General features: G+C 34.8%; 1 protein-coding gene across 1 annotated transcript in view; it reads right to left on the reverse strand.

Annotated features, from left to right (window-relative positions):
• Positions 1–1,202: 1,202 nt before the first annotated feature.
• The window catches only part of LOC137621494 (uncharacterized), an 84,567-nt gene continuing 60,827 nt past the window's right edge, over positions 1,203–24,942 (reverse strand). Inside the window, exon 2 of the mRNA XM_068351833.1 lies at positions 1,203–5,549. Coding sequence (XP_068207934.1) covers positions 4,029–5,549 — 1,521 coding nt within the window. The 3' untranslated portion in view covers positions 1,203–4,028. The remainder of the gene's footprint in view (positions 5,550–24,942) is intronic.

Here is a 24,942-nt window from a genome sequence, read left to right on the forward strand (position 1 = left end):
GGCAGTCGCTTCGACGATACTCTATCATATACATAACCTTTAAAGTATGGAAATTTCTGCTCATTCGGATTATGCAGCATTATCTTAGCTGACCTTGAAATTACACGGACAAAACATTTATATATCTTATACAAATCATCCCTGGGTAAAGTAACTCAACACGCCTGACCTTTTGGACCGAGTCTCTCTACCTCTGCAGATACTGACAACTCACGAACATTCGCTGTTGGACTTCAAGCGGCATCCATAATATATATATATATATATATATATATATATATATATATATATATATATATATATATATATATATATATATATATGTGTGTATATATATATATATATATATATACACGAACAACGAGATCCAACCGAACGAAATAAGAAAGGAGAACCTACATGTATTTCTCAGGACAATTAATCCTTCGAAATACGTATAGTCTCCAAAGGGACTACACCATTTCTCCAATTGACATCAGTTTTGCCATTTACTTTACTTTAACATGTTTAGCGTTCACGGAGTTGCAGCCCCTTTTGTTGTTCTTTCTATTATCGAATTCTGATCAATCCGTCTTTTTCATATACCACTTCGTTTTGGATCTTTCAGATTACAAACGAAGGATATAATGCATGTAACAAATAATACAGGAGTCTGAAATCAATAACAACTTTACAGAGTTTCAGAGAACCCTCCGAGTTTGCCATATTAAGTTTGAAACAACTATTGTTATCTATTTTTTTTCAGGAGGGAAATGAACTCTTACCCCATAGGAGTATAAGATCCTTTCCATTTGTCTACCAAAACTTCCAGTTAAAGGAAGAAGAATACAAAAATAAATATACTTCACCACAAATAGATATAAAAAATAGCAACAAATGATTCTTCTCCAGTTCGCTGAAAAAAAAGGGTTTTAGGTCACCAAAAAAAAAAAAAAAAAATAGGAAACAAAAAGAACGCTGCCTCGAGGAAACCGCATATTGGCTCCCGTTTGGACATGACGAGAGAAACAAAGCCAAATCTCTACCTTATCACAAAGAGTAATAACACTTATTTTTGTTTGCTTTACTGACTAAATGGTGGATGTGGGACAAAAATAAATGCTCATGTACAATCACAGGCACAAATTAACTACGGTACTCTGCCAAACCTGTCGTGATAGCACACTGAAACCAGTGAGAAGAAGCAACACGCACAAGAAGAAGAAGAAGAAGAAGAAGGAAAAGATAAGGAGGAGGGCAGATGAAGATATAAGTGAGAAAGAAGAGGAAGGTTCGGGAAAGAAAGACTAACTAATGAGGAAGGAAAGTAATAGAGGGGAATAACAAGAGGAGGAGGAGGAGGAGGAGGGGGAGCAGGAGGGAAGGAGGAGGAGGAGGAAGAACAACAATGAAAAGATCCAGAAATCACCTTGCAATAACAGATTAACCTGGTTATGGTTACACGTGATCATCTATTTCATGACATTTTTGTTTTAAACAGTATAAGAAAATTTCAAGTGACAATTCAACTGTCGATTTCATGGCTGCAGGATTTTGTAGGCTAATATTGTAAGACTACGACAGAGAGATCAATCCAATATTGCAGTGGCGATATGCGATTCCTTTGGAAAAATAAGAAATGAAAAGATATGATTTGAAGTAGTCGTTTCGGGCGGATGACACGGCTTCGAGAGAGGCGCGCCATGTCACCCACTGCAACGAACCCTTTTTCGGGGAAGAGGGAGGGCTGGGGGGAAGGGGGGATTAGGAAGGAATGGTATGAATATGGGAGGAGAGGGTTTAGGGTTTGGGGGTGGGACCGCGAGTGAGGCTAAGCTTTGTACACCCCTGGGGACTACTCGCTTTTTGGGGGAGGCTAAAACCTACACTATTATGGTATAGGCTGTGGGGCCACGTATGTAGAACAAGAGTAAGTGCCTCGACTGCTCGCTGACGCTGCTCGTCTCAGGGTTAACGAGAGGAAGAAGTTGACCTGAACATTAGCTGCGCTTAATTAGTGACATTAGCTGCGTTCAATTAGTGCTTTTGTGGCGCTTGTTCAACATAAGACGCCAAGCTGGCTGAGCAAGTCTGATAATAACTGTGGTGTCTTAATTTTAGGAGGTTGGCCAAAAGGTGACCTGTGCTTTTGCATGGTTAATTGTTCTCTTAACATGATTACTCTCTAATTACCTGGTGAAGGGAGAAGGAGAATCAGGAGAGGCTCGAGGGACTTAATCTGCTCCCGCCCCAAAATGGAGAGTTACAGCAGAAACGATTCGCGTACAAATAATCAGTGGAATTATTCCTAATGTACACTTTCTACAGAAAGAGAGACAGAGAGAGTCTTCTAGTGTACTCTTTGATTCTAGAGTGAAAATTTTGATTCTAATGTTTTTTTTTTCCTTCGAGTATACGTAGCATGGATTTAATTACCATATAAATTACAGCTAACATAAGGATGAGAGAGAAGCAGGTTGATTGATTTAACTATTTACAGTGACAAATGTCTGGCCAACTCTTCCATTAGCCTCAATGACGTTGCCTATTTTTGTCTTCCAGTTGGTTGAATGGATGACCTCATGTGACCTCTGAAAGGTCAAATTGTTACTTTTTTTATATTTCAGTCAAATTTCTTATGTATTATAATCTCATTTTCTGGAAATAAAATTTAGAATGAAGAACTGTGCATTAAAAAAAAACGTACCTGATCTTATCTTTTACATGTTATCATAAGTGGAGTTCAGATTTATGATTTAATCTAATTTGAATGATTCTGATTTCATATAACAATTGAATACTCCACCGATGGCATATCAAAGGCTTTGTCGTTATTCTTATCTACTTCTTTTTTTCACTCTCATGGATATGACACTCTTACCAGAAGCCAGAAATGCATTCTCTTTTCATCGTCCTTTATATCATGTACAAGAACAATCAATCTCTTTTAATATAATCTACTCATGTACAGTCAAAGAACTCCATTGTACAGCAAACATGTTCTAGACAAACTACATATTGTAATGAATAAAGTGTGTACATATTAAGTCCATGATATACATTAAATACACGATGAAATATACACCAAACCACTTGGACGCTTATCTATAGGTTTACCTCCACTGAAACCATCCTAACGAAGAAATTAGCTAAAAGGTACGTATGTTTGTTCCCACTCTCTTTCTGCATCTTTAACTGACTTTTTTTTTCTCCTGTTATTCAAAGTCTTATTTTGGATGGAAAATGTAAATAAATGAAATGTAAATGAATGACATCCAAGTCTTTAACCACGAAAACATAAAATATCACAAAAAAATTCTATTATGATGAACACTCATGGATTTCCGATCAATTTTTTCACTTTATTCCCTTTTCACATATTTTTTCCTCATCAAATTTGTATGGAGAGAATATTTCTTAACTGTAATATATACAGTAATATTTACTTGAACTCCACGGGACTATACATCCTGATAAATGATGTTTCACAGGATTATCCAAAAACTGCTTTCTCTACTGTCTAAAATTTGAAACCACTTCACTAAATTTTGCATATGAATTACTTGTATATTTCTTCTTTTTATTCATCAGATTTCTGTATTGGATACGTATTAATGAAAACGCAAATATCAAAAGAAGAGAAAGACTATGAAAGCATCAGTCTCATGTCCTAATATAACTAAGAACTAATCACTAGCATTTAATACTCTTAGCATCTTGTCCTAGGAGTTGTGGGGGATTTGGGTGCAGTGCTGTATGCCACTGTTATCACACTGTAAACAAAAGCCTTGTACCTCATTATATGTATCACACGAGGTACTTGACTCCCTCTTCGCTGATGAATCAATTAAGCTAGATTTGTAGTTGAAGAAAGTAACTGCTTGTTAACCAGTCACTTTAACAACCACTTTCATTTATCCCAATCACACAAATTTTGCAGTAGTGTCTTCTGAACAGGTGAATTACTTAGGTCTAAATGTCCTTTTTTCCTACAATTTTTTTTTTTTGTTTTGTTTTTATGTTTTGGACTTTTGCAGTCAGCTAAGTGTTCACTTGTCCCCTGGAATAATCACCCCTTCGTCCTCAGGATCATCAGTAAGGAAAGCATCTTGAGAGACCGGTGCTCTGTTCTTTGTGCGTGCAATGGTCCAGTTCTGCTGCCCTAAGAGGTCATCCACACGTGCCTGGAAAGTACGGTACCACTGAGCATAATCACGATGGAGACGTGAAAGGCAGTATGCAATGTCAACAACTCGGTCTGTTTTCCTGAGGCGCCATTCCAGTTCATAACTGAATCGACCTTCAGAGAGCTTCTCCAGTTCACGAGTAAGAGCTCGGCGAGTAGGATGATCAGAGCCTTTGATGGTTGGGTGATGAGAGCGTAGGACAACGTGATGGTCATTCCAGAGTGGGGCCCAAGTACGAACAGCTGCTAACATTCCACGCATTTCATGATCAGAGGAATCTTGGTGGCTCTGATACTCAATAGGAATATTCTCATAGAAGTACGACCAGTGTGTGATGGTCTTGTCAGTTTTCCAGACACAGAATCCTCCAATATGGTTGCCAGAAGCTGTGGTAGCAACATAGACAAGCTTGTGAGCTAGAGGATGGCGTGTGCTAGTGGTAGTTGAAGTTGTTGTAGATGTGGTAGTATTTGGGGCTACTGTGCTTGAACTGGTAGATACATTGCTGGACTTGACTGTGGGTTCTTTTTCACCTGTCTCGGAAGTCTGGGACACAGTTTCCGAGGATGGAGATACAGAAACTGCTGCAGAAGTGGAAGCAGCTGGAGCGATGGATGTTGCATTGGTATCATGGTGTGGAGCTTCTGTAGTGTTGGTAGAACTTGTTGTGTTATCTACAGTAGCCTGTGGTGTGGAAGGACTGGCATCAACAGCCATAACGGCCACTTGTGCTACTGATGCTGGGGCTTCTGAGGTTCCTGCAGTGTCCTCTGTGGTGGTATTTTCATCTGCTTCTTTCTTCTCCTCATCTAGACCAACCTTTTCAGAGTTGCCTTCCTCATGGTCACTGTCATCCCCATCTGTATTGTTGTTCTCTTTCTTTCTTGTAGCATTAGTGTCTTCCATCACAGCCAGTGTGACAGCTGACTCATGAAGAGTGACAATATTTCCTGTATTGTTGTTACTGCTAGCATGATGGCTGCTGTTGCTGCTAGCTTTACTGCTGTTAGACTTGAGGGCTTGAGACTTCGTGATGTTATTATGTTCTGCTGTGTAATTCTCACGCGTGAGAGCTGCACTCTGCAGAATGCTGAGAACATCCACGTGGCCCAGTTTTCCATGTTCCACCACATGGTGGTCACTGTTATGCTGGTGGAGGGAGTGGTTGCGGATAGGTACAGGCTGGAACACCACAAGAGTGCGGTCGCTGACCTGTGCCAGTCGCAGAGACAAATAGGGTACCACAGCCAAAGCTACAAGCAACAGGGTACCCAAGAGAACTCGGACTACCCATACTCCAGCACCCGCTCTCCCACGCTCTTCTCCAACGACGGTGTAGAGAACATATTTCTTCTCTTTACCACCGACCACCTTCTCCTCCATCTGGAAAGAAAAAAAAACGGAATCAGTAAGTAGCTAATGACAATCATTGTAAAATGAAATAATTGGAAATGAATAATTGTATGGAATTTAGAATTTTAATGCATGTATGGCAATTAGTTCATAAGGCACAGTGTTGGGGCCTGAGCGGTCAATCATCTCTGATAATCTTATTTGAAGAATGGATTTATACATTTACAATAATAAAAAGAAGTCTTTAAACTATTCTCGATTCATACAATGTACTTATATGTATGTTAGTATAGTTCATGGTTTGATAAGACCTTTCATGTTGTAAAATATTGTGTCATATGTTACAATGCCCTAAAACTAAAATCAGTTAAAACCAGAAAAAAAGATAATGCAAAGCCTGAATTAAGTAAGAGAGGTTCTTAGAATGTTCATCGCATCCATTAATACAGAATAAAGGAGAAGAAGAGTTCCTAGTGGTGTTTTTATGTATATAGTTGAGGTAAACGTGACCACTTGATTTCCATGAAATGCACACATGCACATAAATTACGCGCGCGCGCGCACACACACACACACACATATATATATATATATATATATATATATATATATATATGTACATATATATATATATATATATATAAATATATATATATATATACATATATACATATATATACATATATATATAAATATATATATACATATATATATACATATATATATATATATATATATAAATATATATATATATATATATATATATATATATATATATATATATATATATATACATGCATATATATACACACATATATATAACATATGTAATTATATATATATATATATATATACATGCATATATATACACATATATATAACATATGTAATTATATATATACTGTATACACAAACACACACACAAAGACAAGTCACTTTTGGTGACTACAAACATTGCATTCATGACTAATTTTTCAAGTCGAGCACAATCGTTGCTTCTTTATTTACATTCTCATTCAATGAGGCGACATCTAACTTAAACTTCACCAGAGGTTCTATGTAATATTATATTTATCAACATGAATATGGGAAAAATAGTTTAAAGAGCATTACAGTACCGTTCACGCTGCACACAAGTCTGCTGTTGAACAATAATAAAAATTTTGTTCCAAGGTAGTAAAAGATTTCCCTAAAAATCTTTCGCTTCTAAATCGGTTCATGTATAGGTGTGTATTTGTATATGTACGTGTATATATACAAACACATATATATCGTTATATCATCGTGTGTATATGCATACATAAATATGTATACACACGCATATATATATATATATATATATATATATATATATATATATATATATATATAGACACCCGTCGACCAATTGCCTTTAATGAAAATAGCATCAAAGTAAAGCTGTCCCAATGAAACACTTACACATACAGTATATATATATATATATATATATATATATATATATATATATATATATATATATATATATATATATACATATATATATATATGTGTGTGTGTGATGTGTGTATTTTACTTCTGGTTCACCCTGGAAGCAATATTTTCAAACTTCGTTAAAGAGGGCTGATTGCTATAAATCCTCTAAATATCATATTACTCTGTTTTGAACACAAGCTAAAATTCGTGAATCAAATTGTCACGATTAAAGAGGCATATTTTCGCACTACATTTTTTCCCACGAGTATGAGCCACCTACTGCTAAGTTTGGCGACAAAGTTGAAGGAAAAGTTACTAGTGTGACGCCGTCTCAAGAAGATTATTCGTCATTGCGAATCTTGCCTCCGTCGTCGCGCCTAACATTTCTGAAGTTTTCTATTATTATCTGCCATCTAAATTGTCATTCATATTTAGCGTTATTCGCTCTTCTTTTTTGCGTGTATTTACTTTCCTTGGAGTTGTCAGAAGTACCAATGAATAATGGAACTTTGGAGTCACTTCGAAAATTAAGTAGATGGATGAGAATATATCTATCTATCGAACCTTGTCCCTATGGACGAGAATACTAAACTTGAAGTGGATTTTTTTTCTTTTTTAAGTAGCACAAGTTAAGGAAGAACGTGGCCTTTCTTGCTCCCTGCAGTGGATTACGATTTAACTGTAATCCAGAGTCTCCTACTACAAGAAAATGAATTTTCAAAACTAAATTTCAAACAAACAATGTTAAAATTTAAAGATTTTAGGTCTATTGGAGACTCATGATATGTTCAGTTGATTAGTGCAGACGGGGTATTTGATATTTTAATCCAGTATAAAAGACAAAGATCTGGTAATAGTATGAAACGAAATTTAGTCCTTTTGATATAAGACCTAAGAGATCCAGAAGTGTGTGTATATATATATATATATATATATATATATATATATATATATATATATATATACACACACACATATATATATATATATATATATATATATATATATATATATATATATATATATATATATATATATATATATATATATATATATATATATATATATATATATATATATATATATATATATATATATATATATATATATATATATATATTTATTTATATATTCATTTTATATATAAACCCCAAGCGACCTGAAAAGACGATCCTTCTTTACATCAGTTCATTGGTTATAATAAACAGTAGTAGTCTTACTACCAGCTGAAGAGCGTCGTAAACCTCATTATTGTTGGCAATTTCCAAGAGAGATAAAGTTTGCGTAATGAGCGTGTAGCCAGGCATCGTCATCGTTATCTCTTCATTAACGTAAATACTGCTCGGAATTTTATACCTTAGAGGAATGAAACTTCTGTTGTCGGCAAAGATTTTGTCCTGATAGTTTGATTCAGTTAGTTTCCGTTGTTTTCCAATGTTTTCTTTTCATCGTTATTTTAACTCCCTTGGTTTTTTTTTTATCTCTACCTCCTTGAAACTGATATTTTGATTCAGTTTGGTGGGTTGTCTGCCTTCTTAAAACAGATAGACTGAAACAGTTATTGTTCTTTTATGTCTTCTTGTAACCTAAGCCATGCTTCAGTTGTTGATCTGTAGATTCTTAAAACCGATATTTTGCTTCACCGGTTTTTGATGCTGTTAGCCTACTTCATCTTTAATCCGGTATTTTGGTGGGGTTTATTCCCGATATTCTGATGCGGATGTTTTCATTCTTTTCTTTTTCTACTTCAACGTCTGAAACTGACAGTTTATTGCTGGTCATGTTATTGTCTTCTTTTTCCTTTCTTATCCCAGAACCGACATTTTTTTTTTGTCCTAGTTCTCTTACGGCATTTACAAACCAACATTGAATATGTCGTTGATGTGATTCTTAAGAGTTATAATTCTTCCTGAGCGTTATATCTAATTTTATAGACCTAAAAACATTATAAACAGCCCATTATAAACCAATTTACTGCCGTTCATTAACTGAAATTCCTTTACTAAGGGCATGGTAATCCATTCAGAAAGTTTCGTCTTTCGCAAACAAGATGGAGATGAGCATCACTAGCGACAGCTGGCGGGAGATAATTTACCTCTTTAGTTATGACCCACGAAATTAATCTGATACATCGTTATTCGAATGGCTCTCAAACCTTATTGAGACCCATTGCTACTTGCACCTCATGAGCTAAGGCAGCTGATAAGATGACTCTTAATCTAGTACTTTCGTTTTAATTATGAATCATTGTCATTTGCACCTGGCCGCTAAGATTGGTTGTGAGCTTCACTCTTTTTAGGTATTTTGGCTTTTAATAAAAATCAAGACGGTTTTGAGGACACTAGCATTGCCATCTGAGACACGAATTAGATAGAAGACATCAATTTGTCATGTAATTTCTGATGTGAAAATCAAGATTAAATTACTACTAACGTTATAGTAGAACACATAAAATCTAAAAAGAGTCGTTTTCTTATGAAAGAAAGTAGAGCAGCTAACAAGGCAATAATAATGCATTCATTTGTGAATATATGAAGATGAAAAGTAAAACAAGGGTACTCATATCCAAGTAATATAATCAATCACATTCTGGGTGGCCCTTTGATCAAGAGTGCACGAATTCTTCAGCAGCCAAGTGTGCTCTCTGGAAGGCAGGAAGAAAGACAGGAGGAAAAAAAAGCCCTTCTGCGATGTGAAAGCCGGTGGTCCAGACACTTTCAAGGGCATAGATTTGTTACATCAAGGTCATGAAACCGATCTGTTTTGATGCTTTGAAAATTCGTTTACTAATGAGAAAACCAACCACTCGCTTACTTTCATGTACATCGAAATAACCTTTAAACGCTCTTCACATCCAAGGCCGGCGATAAAAGACGCTATCTATTGGCAACGATAGCGTGTTATTTCGACGAATGCAACTGCTAGTTGCTATGCAACAAGCTGTAGCCATAGAGAGCCACCTATCTCCCCTACGCATGCGCGGAGATTCAAGGCACACCTACGTAAGTAATTCTACAAGGATCACTCGATGATATCCATATCGCTCCCATTTTTCACTTTTCGAGGAAAAAATAAACGTCGCCAAGGGTAAAAAACGAGTGGACCTTCATACCAATCTATCTGCAGACAGGACGCCAGGATAATCAATACACGGAGGAGTCCGGGACAACATGAGAGGAAGCATGGGTGAGGGAACCGTCGACGGGAGAGGGAAAAGAGAGAGAGAGGGACAGAGAGATAGTAAAATTAGGTGGAGGAATATTACAGTGGAATAGGACTGGAAGAAGAAAAGAAGGAAAGGAAGAGAGGGAATTTAAAAGGAGAGGCATGTAAAACGGGAAAAAATGGTGACAACTGAAGACACAAAATAGAGGAAATGGGAAATTAGAGGAAATAACGAAGAAGGTTGGAAAAATAATCAGGATAAAAAAGGTGTACAAATGGAAAAAATAGGTATATACTCAGATATGAAGATACATATACATACTTATCTATTTATAAGTATTTTTATCTAGTAATCTCTCTAATTATTTAAACAAATATATAAATGTATATATATACATATATATACACAAATATATATATATATATATATATATATATATATATATATATATATATATATATATATATATACATCGCATACACACACACACACACACACACATATATATATATATATATATATACAAACATATATATAAATTATAAGAGAGAGAGAGAGAGAGAGAGAGAGAGAGAGAGAGAGAGAGAGAGAGAGAGAGAGAGAGAGAGAGAGAGAATACTGATAAGATTGCCTAAGGAGATAGAGTGCGGTTTGTGCACGAGAATGGAGATAATAAAATGAGCAGATTTTACTCGATGACATTAAGTTGCTCTTTTGACAGCATCACGCAACAACAACAACAACAACAACAACAACACTTGGGTGTCAAGAGACCGTTGTTGCATGCGTGTTACTGGCTAGACCCGTTAACCAACTAAGGTGATAGGTAAACACAAGATGGAATGGGTAAACATTAATTCCAGGTTAAATCAATTTTATTACGTAAAAACACACATACGCAAACACAACCTAAGGAAATTTTTTTTCTCTTATTCACTCATATACTTATAGTGTATATATATATATATATATACACACACACACACACATATATATATATATATATATATATATATATATATATGTGTGTGTGTGTGTGTGTATGTGCGCGCGCGGTTGTGTGTATATACAATATATGTATATGTATAAACTACATAGATTCATAGCTCAGGCTTTTATCATAAAAGACCAATGTTTGGAGTCTTGCAACGTACCATAGGAATTTGTTGTGGGTGGCAGTAAGCAGCATAATCATTGAAGAGAAAGAGATAGGCTGTTGGGTGAGTGGATAATATCTGGATATTTTTAGGACTCTTCTTCCACTTGATTCTGGCGGAGATAAATCGGATGGCGATGCCAGATATATCTGGGAGTTTCTGTATGCGTGGGACGAAAATGCCAGGCTTCCCATATATCTAAATATAAGGAGCAGAATGGTGCCAGAGAGAGAGAGAGAGAGAGAGAGAGAGAGAGAGAGAGAGAGAGAGAGAGACTTCTGGAAATCCTGGCGTTTTCGTCCCACGCATACAGAAACTCCCAGATATATCTGGCATCGCCATCCTATTTATCTCCGCCAGAATCAAGTGGAAGAAAAGTCCTAAAAATATCCAGATATTATCCTCTTACCCAACAGCATATCTCTTTCTCTTCAATGATTATGCTGCTCACTGCCACCTACAACAAAATCCTATGGTGCGTTGCAAGGCTCCAAACATTTTTCTATGGGATAAGCCTGAGCTATCTCATTCACAAACCAATTCAAACTTCAAATAAATTTATTTCAATATGAAGCAATTATTTTGGAGTGGGAAAACTATTAATGTTTTCTTACCAATAACAGTAAGAATTTTAAACTTGAAATGCATGACCTAAATTAAAGTTTTATCAATCAAATTCAAAGGTGAAATAGCTTTAAACATTCATTCCAACAAAAAAAACATGAATATTCCCAAAATAAGTAAAAGCGAAAAAGATAAAAAAAGTAGGTGTAAGGAAAATACAGTAGAAGTAACGATGAGACGGTAGATATTCACTTGACATTAAGTTGATGCCTCTGCTCATATTGGTCGATGGCATTGTTTGCTCTCGACCAGCCCCAAATGGTGCCAGTTCCTGATCATTCGGAGTGACTGGCAGGCTGTAACTGTACCGTTCTAAATGTCAGCAAAATAACAGGAACTAGATGACAAGTTCCAACACTAGGACGTTATGTACCGTCCCATAGATATAGTAGCCATGAAACACTGATAGTCTTGCAATAAGTTTAGAAAATAACGCAGAAGAACATTAAACATTACATATGCATACATCTTACGGATATACATGCAGACACTCATATGAACTTTGTGGTAAAGTTTTGTCCCAGAAGGGGTGAGGCTTCCCTCTCTCCCCATAAAAAATCCCATCGATCAAAGTCACATTCAACTGCTGATTTATGCATCCACCCTCTGGCAAAAAAATATTCCACATTAGCTGCTTCATACTCACTCAAATATATTTATATTATCTATCTATACATACGTACACTACCACACTTTAACACACACATATACATACATACATACACACACACACACACACACACACACATATATATATATATATATATATATATATATATATATATATATATATATATATATATCTAATTATCTATTTATCTATCTATCTATACATTATATATATATGTATATATATATATATATATATATATATATATATATATATATATATATATATATACCGTATAAATATATATATATACATATATATATATATATATATATATATATATATATATATATATATATATATATAATATATTTGGTTTGTGCGTGAAGACACATCCACTTAATGAAATATATGTCAATTCTAATTCCTTTTATTCTGTAACTTCTACTATGCAGGACCGAAATGAACTAGTTGGGAAAATTCGATCTTAACACACAAATATATATAATTAAACAAGCCTAAGTTTTCGTATGTGATACACATAAACAATTAAATTGCAAACCAAAATTTTGTATACGAATATTCTTTTATTCAGAAAAAAAATATCAAAGGATAGAGGAGTGTTGTGTAATATAAATGGCAATAACGAACGAAACAACCAAACAGACAAAGTAATCAGTAAATAATGTACGATTAATTATGAAATGTTGGCTTTAACAAATAAAAATGAAACGAGCATCCAACATTGCAGGACTGAGATCAAAGCAGCAAATGAGAAGTTTGATCCTGCACCGAGGAATTCTCATGAACGAGTCTTGTGTCTTTTCCTCCATTTAGAATAAAGAGGACGTCTGAAACCTTCATCACAGACACAAGAGAGAGCAAATTACCTCATAATGACACGACTACAAGAAAGAAGGTTAGAATTAGGCTACGGATAGCGTCTCCAATCTGAAAGAACGATCATCACTATCATCAACAGAGAAATGGAATTGCAGAACTCTTAGCTGAACTTCAAAGAGGAGAATGTGGGTGGTAACCATTTGAATAATTTTAAAGTAAATACAGGTAATCAGCGCACTTTTGGAAGATGTGGGAAGAATGATGATATTTTCTTAGGATACAAAAGTCATAAAAGGAACCAAATATATAACGTGTCATTTAATAATCACAGGTTTAGAACTTATAATTTTTCAACCTACATAAAACTCAAAGAGGATAGCGAGTAACGATATCTTATACGAGTATTTATGGAATGGTCACCAGAACTCCATCAACCAATCTACTAGCTTTTCCAGCTACCGTTTCTAACATTGTCGCTTGTACTGGATCCCTTAATTTCGTCTCACTTTTCCCTATATTATTCAACTTACACTGGTTATCAGCAGGCCAAGAACTTGAAAAACTAGGATAAATCTTCAAAATCAATGTAAATAATTTTCATATGCACATAAAAAAGCAAAGGCTTTTTGCTAAGTTGAAGCTAAGTATCTGTTGAGTGAAATTGGATGACTTTTTTTTTTTCCACAGAATTATATAGGCACTTTAAACAATAGATTTTTTAACCCATTTTTTCTGTTACTTTTATATAACATAAATATAAAACACTGAGTTTGAATGACTGTTGAAACCAGTTGGACGGCAAGAGCTTGTCTTCTTGGTATCGTTTGTGGAAGTTGTAACTGCTCAGACCATTCTCAAAAGAATACCTTAAAAAAGCGGGAGGATACCTTACTCCGAACCTATACTCAATTTTTTCTAATGAGGCCTATTTGCACCGACTCACAGCGGTGCCCTTTTAGCTCGGGAAAGGTTTCCTGCTACCTGATTGGTTAGAATTATCTGCCCAACTAATCAGTGAGCAGGAAACGTTTCCGATCTAAAAGGGCACCCCTGCGAGTCGGTGCAAATCTGGCTCACAAAAAATAATTGACTATAGTGTTATTGTCATTCCTAGCTGGCAAACCCGTATGTTACGAGCCCAAGGACTACATGAGGGGAAGTACCTTAGTATGGAAACGAAAATACACAATTAGAAAATACATATAAGCTTATAGAATTAAGTCAGAAAATATAAATAGGATAAAACAAGCTTACTATGAAATGATAGCATGAAGTTGCTAACGAAAAAAATTGGTATTTGAACCAAGATACAACTGCTTTTTGATTACCACACACTTAATTTGGTCTCAACTGGAATGAAACTGCAAGAAAATCAAATTTTATCAAACCTTATAAGAGGAAGCAAGAATCTTATAAAACTGGCTTCTTTTGCCATACGTGATTCCAGTTATCTGTTAGACATCTCGATGAACCTTCGAGATAATAATCCCATGTCCTCCGAATAATATTTTCGCTTAATTTCAGTGTTTAAGACATTACACCTCTCTTCAATATCTGTTTTTTGACTGCCAGTTAGTCCGATGTGAAGCGATCAATACTAAACGACAAAATCGTTTTACGGGTTCGCCTGAGATCGCCAGGTCGAAGGGATAAGAGGATTTGGAGGAGGACAAAAGACAGGGGAAATGCGCTTGGACCACGAGAATGGAAGAGGAACCTGCAGTGTTTTTCCTTGGACAAATCCTTATTCGCTTTTATTTCTCCTCCTTTAAGTGCTTTGCTTTGGCTAAACGAAGTCGTCTTGAGATATTTTTGCTTTGTTCTCTATTTTTATTCTTTTAATCATTATTTGTCTTCCTTGTTAAGAGAGTACACTGTTGGATTTATTACTAATACAGATGAGTATTTTCATTATAGCTAATTCTTCGTTGAGACAGGACGGTACATTTATCGAACGCCGATTACTCTCTTTTTACTTACTTCCTTACAGTTTATAGATCATCAATGAAAACCTTTAAACATTAAAATTAATCTTAAAATAAAAAAGTACATTTTATTATTCTATATTGACCATTTGAAAAGGCTCGAAACAATGAATATTGAAATGAAATGACAAAGTTTACCATTGTGGGAGGCGCTTTGACGAGATCCGTTCAACCAGTCGCTGATAGGACTGACAGGTGGTCATTCAGATGGCAATGCGAGCTGTCATTAACATAATTAATGTCATTATTATCACTAACGTCAACATCATTATAACCACCGTCATCCGAGTGGATATCTCCAATGATATTAAATGACTTTACGTTTCTAATTGGTTTCTGGTGGTTAACACTTTGCATTTCATACTATATTTTGGTGAATATTTTCATAATTATCATATTTATTATCTTTATTTCCGAAAGGAATATCTACAACAATGATACATATTTCTCAATTCTAAATGTCATTTAATATTGAAAATTTTACATAAATAATACTTTGCGATTTACAGTTTCTTATTAATCATCATCCAAGTCATAATATAAAACTTCCTGCTTTCAACTATTCTTCATCAATATAAATAAATTAACATTGCTCCACACGTTAAACGATTGTTTATTAATAATAATATAGAGATTAAATATTTCTTAAACACTCATCTAATTCTGTTATCATTCCCTTTACGAGTATGAAAGACAGCATATCGTTACAATGACAAAGTTATAATGTTATTTTAGACGGCGAAGAATTTCTCTCTCCCACCTTCTCATTGTCATTAGAATCATCATGATCACTCTCGTCTCAATTGAAATGCATCATACTGCAATTTGGTGTCCATGGTATCCTTACTGAAGTAAATCCTTACTCCCACACCCAGAGTTATCTCTCTCTCTCTCTCTCTCTCTCTCTCTCTCTCTCTCTCTCTCTCTCTCTTCTCTCTCTCTCTCTCTCTCTTTCACGTTACATTCACTGGATTGCATACCTGGCAATAAAATCAATGACTTCTCACCACAGTCGTAATAATCTTGCAAACTATGTCTGTGATTCGCTCTAAACAAAGGTGAAGGAGAGAGAGAGAGAGAGAGAGAGAGGAGAGAGAGAGAGAGAGAGAGAGAGAGAGAGAGAGGAGAGAGAGAGAGAAGATAAATCTTATTACGACAGATTGCCGATTTCATAATGAGCACTAAAGAGTTGTTCCCTCTCTATACAAACACACTTAACCATCAATCAATCCTGAAGTAACCTGTTTATTATTTCAATCAAAATAAGACCATATACTGTACCTTTAGTGTTCTAAGGTATGTTATGATCCTATGATTCTATGTTATATATATATATATATATATATATATATATATATATATATATATATATATATATATATGGTCTACGTTTTCTTGAGAGTAAGTTTGCGCGTGCGCTTGAATGAGTATGTTAAACTGATCTTTGCTTGAAAGAATGGCATTATGAAAACTGGCATACAATCTCCTTCCAACTTAAAGCCCGGGGCTGTTTGGAAGAATTCAAAGTTTTACCAAAGTTGCAAATTTTATATCTTTGGAAAAGAAACCCAATTTAGAATCCAGTTCCATCTCCACCCAATCGTACCCTAAGTGTAAAAACAACAGCCATTATGTTATTCTAATACTGAGAGAGAGAGAGAGAGAGAGAGAGAGAGAGAGAGAGAGAGAGAGAGAGAGATTCTCTATTGAAAATATTTCCACCTCTGAATTCTAAATTAAGAATATTAATTCCACTCACACATTATCGAATTCAGTGAATATCAGAGATGGGAAGCCACGGAGTCACGGCAGACACAGAATAGAGAGGATAAAGAACAAAAGAAATGAAAGCAGGAAGGAATGAAGGAAGGAAGGAAGGAAGGAAGGTAAGAATCATGAAAATGAGATTTGGGATTTATGACTGACTGAAGGCCTCTATGCTATCACCCTCATTGCCACAAAGGTGAACTTTATGATCTATTTTTATATTCATTCATTCATATCGGCGCCGCATTTGCTTCTCTGCCAGTTGTTTCAACATTTCTATTATTCATTTCTACATTATTCATTTACTCGTATAGAACCCATAATCTATAATTATATTTATTTTGATTTCATTAACTCTTAAATTTTCAATTAATCTGATTAATAGTCTTCTGTATCTCGTAAGAAGATATTTTAAGTCTTCCATTGGTTATGATTTAAAAATTTCGCAATGTTCCCATTCATCATCTTAAAGCTTTATATTCATACTATTTCAACTAATTCGTAAACTTTGCATTCTTCTTATCATTCCAACTGTATCCATCTACCTCTACCCGCCATTAAATTTCATTCCATTTTCCTCTCTTTCATTAGTCGTCCTTGTCAGCTCCTTTTATGCCACGGTTTTCATTACCGTCAGCAAATAAACCTTCACATTTTGAACCATTATGAATTATCCCTTTTTTTCTGGCCGTAGGAATGCCCCTGGTTAATTATCTAGACTATTATGCGACCTATTCTTTACTCCAGCTTCGTTCCAGGCCTCGAAGGCATATGACTACGCCGCTGTTGGGGCAACACTCGCTGTGCTTCTACGACGAAGGAAAAAGGTGGCAACGACGTAGACAGCTGGAGGTATGATATAACTCTATTGAAATGATGCTGAAGGTTGTGCCCACGAAACAAATGGAGGAAATAACGAAGAGGAGAACTGGAGGATATAAGAAAACTGTAATAATGACGTAAAAAGTTATAGAAATGAGAAAGGAAAGAGACCTAAAATAACGACGCAGAAAACTGGAAGGACAACTCAAAGATTGAGAAATATTACATTATTTCTATGGAAAGGGAACAAAAACAGACGGACTCATGAACAAAGTTATGTTTGTGATAAAAAGAAATTGGGATATACGACACGGATGTTGGAATAACCCATGAGCTGAGGGACAGCGAAGGAAACTGAAGAAACAAGGCAGAAAGCTGAAAGAACAACTTCCCAAGCTGAAACAACGGCACAGAAAGCTTAAAAAAGGGTGAATATTGTTGTGCACTGGAAAGATGTCGCAGAAAAAGAATACACAGGATCTATTGCATTAACGATAAGAGAGAGAGAGAGAGAGAGAGAGAGAGAGAGAGAGAGAGAGAGAGAGATGTTTTGATTCTTCTATTACGGAGATATGAAAGAATCATTTATACATCCATAACTTTTATAGATTTGACATATGCGGTACACTTGAAATCTTTTTATCGAATTCCTCCAAATATTATCATATTGATAAGCAGATAATCTCTTATCTATTAACATAGTGATAAAATTATGGTATATTTTCAAGAGAGCTTATTCTTATCAGAAAATCCAAATTACAAAGAGGTTCACCTTTTTTTTTACCATAAAAGATAGATGATTAAATCGTGTTTTTATCACAATACTGAAACAGAGAATACAAGGCGATAAAATATGAAACAGCAGAAACACACGCACGCACGCACAAATATATATGTGGAATCTTATCCCAATAATACATGTCGTATATCCGATATATGTGCATGAATGACATTCTTTCCGGTTACAAGATTCAAAGTACACTATATAATAGCTATATACGTACTATATATAAATATATATATATATATATATATATATATATATAGAAGATTCTGCAGATAAAAAGTTATGATTCATCATGGCTGTGTCGCAGAGATCATAGGATGCAGGGATTCTTGGGAAGGGGTGGCAGGTGTTTTGTAGAGAGAGAGAGAGAGAGAGAGAGAGAGAGAGAGAGACTAGCGGCCACGCTTGGCAGGCTCATTGCAGTCTTTATAGTTTATTCCCAGATGCGCATTAGTTTTTGTTGTTGATGTTATTGCTGTTGCAGTTGTTTTTTTGTCACATTGTCTCTGCAGATAAGTTTCACTAGCAAGTATAAATTTGGTAAAAATATTTACAATAATTTTGATATGTTCATGTAAGATACATTTATTTTCTCATCTATTTATCTATCTAGCTATTATTATTATTATTATTATTATTATTATTATTATTATTATTATTATTATTATTATTATTATTATCATTATTATTATTATCATTTATTATTATTATTATTATTATTATCATTTGCTACACCACAACCCTATTTGGAAAAGCAGCATGCTATAAGCCCAAAGGGCTTCAACAGGGAAAATAGCCTAGTCAGGAAAGGAAAAAAAGGAAAAATGAAATATTTTAAGAGTAACAACAATAAAATAAATATCTCCTATATAAACTATATAAACTTTAACAAAACAAGAGGAAGAGAAATGAGATAGAATAGTGTGCCCGAGTGTACTCTCAAGCAAGAGAACTCTAACCCAAGAGAGTGGAAGACCATGGTACAGAGGCTTTGGCACTACCCAAGACAGGGGAACAATGGTTTGATTTTGGAGTGTCCTTCTCCTAGATGAGCTGCTTACCATAGCTAGAGAGTCTCTTCTACCCTTAGCAAGAGGAAAGTGACCACTGAACAATCTATTGATAGGCAGATGAAGTGGGAGTTTGGTAGTGACTTTGGTTTTGTTTTGTTTTCTTGTAGCTATTCTCTATTGGAGAAAATGGTTTCTTGTATTAATTTTCTCTTGTTTTATAGTCTATTCTAAGAAGTAAGCTGCCATCCTACGGCAATTCTGATTGTCCATGTAAAAACACATAATCTGTGACAAATCTTATTCAATGACTTTAACTGGTCACTGGACATCCTATAATGAATTTAGATTGGCTTAGAAGAGACTTAATGATTTTGTCTGATGTTTCGAACCTATAGAATTTCAACTATGTAAGCACATACTGGGCCCAGTAGCCTAAAAGGACACTAACAAATTTTGATTGGCTAAACTGAGACTGACTTATTCTGATCCAACATGCAGTCTCTGATACATTCTATCTGGCTAAATCATGAGAATGTATAATTTATAGGCCATACACTTCGTGGGGGATTCCCCTTCATCTACGGATCTTCCCAATATGGGGAGAACAGCTGGTCCCATGTTGTAGGGGCGTGTTCCACCATACACGGAGGTCGTGTATGTATCTGTTTTCTCTAGGGATGGGAAGAGCGTGACTGGTTTTCTTATTTCCATCCAGACGGAAAGTTATTTTTTGTTACATAAAGGGACAGACTTCTTTATAACCTAGAGTAATATCAATTTTAGATTATGGTCAACCTATATCCTTCTTTCTTAGACAATATCATCCAAATCCCATACGTACATGTTATATAATTAACCACATATTGCATATACATACACATATTCACACAGATATATATATATATATATATATATACATAATCGAAGACTGTGTACATGTATGTATGTATGTATGTATGTATGTATGTATGTATATACATATATATATATATATATATATACATATATATATATATATATATATATGTGTGTGTGTGTGTGTTTGTTTGTGCGAGCGCGTGTGAGTATGACGACAACTTACATGTCATGGACATAAAATATACATAGTATAGTGACGAAAAGAACAATTATTAGACTTGTTTTTAGATGTACTTTTGTCTTGTTATTCACATCATCGGACTCAAAATACACACACACACACACACACACACATATATATATATACATATATATACATATATACATATATATACATATATACATACATACATATATATATATATATATATACACACGAAGACATGTATAACAGTTTAGATTTTAACGATACTTATGATTGGAAATCGTTTAAAAAAAGACATAACACACGAAACAAATATCCTCAAAAGTTTTCCCATTAGCAAGCTTTGTAGCATCGTGATTCGAAATATGCAAACGAGCCCAAAATAGCTGGCTGGCACGAATAAAAAAAAAAACGAGTCTACTTACAGAGAGCTTAAGAAAAGAACGAATACCGTTCAGATTTCGCAAAGACAGAGAAGAAAAAAAAAGGAAAAAGAGAAATAGAATGAGAGAGCTGAGGTATCAGGGAAAGAAAAAAACGAAATAATCACCTCTTGAAAAAGTGGGGATTCGATTCAAGCTCTTGTGAAGAGAGTCATTAGGGTCCTGAATGGAATCAAAAGGCGCCAATGCCACGAAGAACAAACCCACACACGATCATTAGGAAATCTCAACTCAAACACGAAACAACGTTTCGGGAAAAAGAGTTCCAAGTCAGGATTATTGCAAGGAGAGAGAGAGAGAGAGAGAGAGAGAGAGAGAGAGACAGCATCTCTGCATGGGTAAAAGCAGAGGAAGATTTTCTTTATGTGAACTAAAGGCAAAGAAACTGTCTGTGTGTGAAAGAGATGGAGGATTTTAGTATATACTGTATATATATATATATATATATATATATGTGTGTGTGTGAGTACGTGTGAATACATATACATATATATATAAATACATATATATATATATATATATATATATACTATATTTAGTATTACTAGCTAAGCTACAACTCTAGTTGGAAAAGCAAGATGATACAAGCCTAAGGGCTCCAACATGGAAAAATAGCTCAGTGAGGAAAGGAAATAATGAAATAAATAAACGATCTGAGAAATAATGAACAATTAAAATAAAGTATTTCAACAATAGTAACAACATCAAAACAGAAATTTCATATATAAATTATAAAAAGACTTCTGTCAGCCTGCTCAACAAAAAAACATTTGCTGCAACTTTGAACTTTTATAAGTTCTACTGATTCAACTACCCGATCAGGAAGACCATTTCACAACTTGGTCACAGCTGGAATAAAACTTCTAAAATACTGTGTAGTATTTAAGCCTCATGACGGAGAAGGCCTGACTATCAGAATTAACTGCATGCCTAGGATTACGAATATGTTTTTCAATGTCAGAGAGAGAGAGAGAGAGAGAGAGAGAGAGAGAGAGAGAGAGAGATTAAGGTATTCAGACATCCAGAATTATTTGCTAATTACACTCTGGCAGACGGAGCTTATCCCTTTTAGCATCGCTGACTTCCAAAATGTCTGAGATAGGTTTTCGTGTTCAGCCACATTATAAATCCATATTTTTTTTTTCATTTCCACTTTCAGTCTTGTGAGACGTCTTCGTTGGCTGTTTCATGACAGAAAAAAACATTATACTGTTGTTATCATCATTATTATTATTATTATTATTATTATTATTATTGAACATGCTAAAAGAGACATTAAATCCTAATGTGGACTTCAAAGAAACGGATGCGAATAGATGAATAGAAAGAAAAGGAAGTATATTAGATTACTGGTAAAAAAAAAAAAGGTATTACGGAGCAAGATGTACAAGAGTTGAAATAACATGGCTGTAAAAAAAAACTTTTTTTTTTCAACTATAAAAACCCAGAAAGTTTCTTGCAAGTTAGAATACCTATAAAACGGGTCAAATCGTGAGTAAATAATATATTCAGATGCATGTACCAATAATCTCTATGACATGAGTATAAGTCAATATGTGTGAGAGAGAGAGAGAGAGAGAGAGAGAGAGAGAGAGAGAGAGAGATCTAATCCGGAATCCCAACTTGTGATGTATTCTAAGCTGACATGGATCCCTTCCCTTTAATAGCCGTGTTGTGTTGTGGGTGTCTGGGAAAAAGTCCAGCACTGGCTCTTACTATTCCAACGACCTAGTTTTCCGTTTCCGTGTTGACAACACAACAGACAGAAACAAAAGGATAATGCAGAACTGAAAATGTCTCCCGTTAACACGATTACTCTCTCTCTCTCTCTCTCTCTCTCTCTCATCAAGCAAATTCCATATACCCTAATTGTTTAATCAGAAATCCCTTGACTCTCTCTCTCTCTCTCTCTCTCTCTCTCTCTCATCAAGCAAATTCCAAATCCCCTAATTGTTTAATCAGAAATCCTTTGACTCTCTCTCTCTCTCTCTCTCTCTCTCTCTCTCATCAAGCAAATTCCATATCCCCTAATTGTTTAATCAGAAATCCCTTGACTCTCTCTCTCTCTCTCTCTCTCTCTCTCTCTCTGAGCTAAATGAACAGTTAATAGAGACATTCAAAATACTTGAAGGAATAAATATTGTAGACTACAACAACTTCACTCATAACACAAATCAGTCCAGAGGTAACGGATACAAACGGGGATTGAAAAGATACAACACCAGTCAATGTTGTAGTTTCTTTAGATAAAAATATCAAATACATGAAACAGACTTCAGACATCCAGCGGATGTATGAACCACAATACGGTAAACAAATTCAAGAATAAGTTAGACAAGATCATAAAAGTTCTCTAAACGTTTAAACTAATTCACTCTATCCAAGAGTCATTGAGACATCCAAAATCCTTTTAACTCTCTCTCTCTCTCTCTCTCTCTCTCTCTCTCTCTCTCTCTCTCTATTATAACTGGGACATTAAATAAAATAAAATTAAATAAAATCAATCCATATAAAGATTCAATTTAATTGTTAGAAAATATTGCCTCGCTTTTACCTGAAATCGGCCCTTATTGCTTTAGACCCGACGGAACAATTAAAATGAAGAGAGAGAGAGGCAGGGAAACCGGTCTTGTTTACCTCTCAAGCCACCCTTTAATTAAAACGACTCTTTGGCCTAAAAATATTTTCTCGAAGTAAATAGGTTTAACCATCATCCGAAAGGTGCGTGTAATATTCAGTTTTCCTACCTGGTAAACACATCATTAGGAAGTCTCTCTCTCTCTCTCTCTCAAGGACACTGTTTTGATCATTAGGGAAAATTTTGGCCTTCGAAACCTGTAAATAAGGATTGTGGACATGAGCCTCCCCCCCCCTCTCTCTCTCTCTCTCTCTCTCTCTCTCTCTCTTACCAGCGTATTTGAATAAACACCCAAATACACACACACATTATACACACACACACACCAATATATATATATATATATATGTGTGTGTGTGTGTGTGTGTGCGTGTGTGTGTGTGTGCGTGTGTGTATGGGTGTATACCTTATTATTATTATTATTATTATTATTATTATCTAAGCTACAACCATAGATAGAAAAACAAGATGCTATAGGCTAAGCCCAGGGACTCCAACAAGGAAAAATAGCCCAGTGAGGAAAGTAAACAAGGAAGTAATGAACAATTAAAATAAAATATTCTAAGAACAGTAACAACATTTAAAAATAACCTTTCACACATAAACTATAAAAACTTAAAAAAAAAGATGAAGAGAATAAGATAGAATAGTGTGCCTGAGTGTATACAAATGCATACGTGTATATATATATATACATATATATATATATATATATATACGAATATAAATTCATAAATATATTTTGATACACACTCATATATATATATATATATATATGAATATAAATTCATAAATATACTTTTATATACACACTCATACATATATGTATATATATTTAAATTTCCGGTCCTCCTAATTGTTCTAGTATGAATCATTTTGGTATTAATCCCCCCCCCCCCCAAAAAAAAAAAAAAACTGCTGAATCTGAGACGCTAATTTATGTTACTGGCGCTCTTTATAAGTAAAATTTGGTTTTAAAGCCCGAAAAAAATTCTGGCCGCGTAGTTCCTTCATATTACAAATTTTCACACGGCAGAAGTGTGAAAATAA

The sequence above is a fragment of the Palaemon carinicauda genome, chromosome 28 (genome assembly GCF_036898095.1).
Source record: "Palaemon carinicauda isolate YSFRI2023 chromosome 28, ASM3689809v2, whole genome shotgun sequence".
Lineage (NCBI taxonomy): Eukaryota > Metazoa > Arthropoda > Malacostraca > Decapoda > Palaemonidae > Palaemon > Palaemon carinicauda.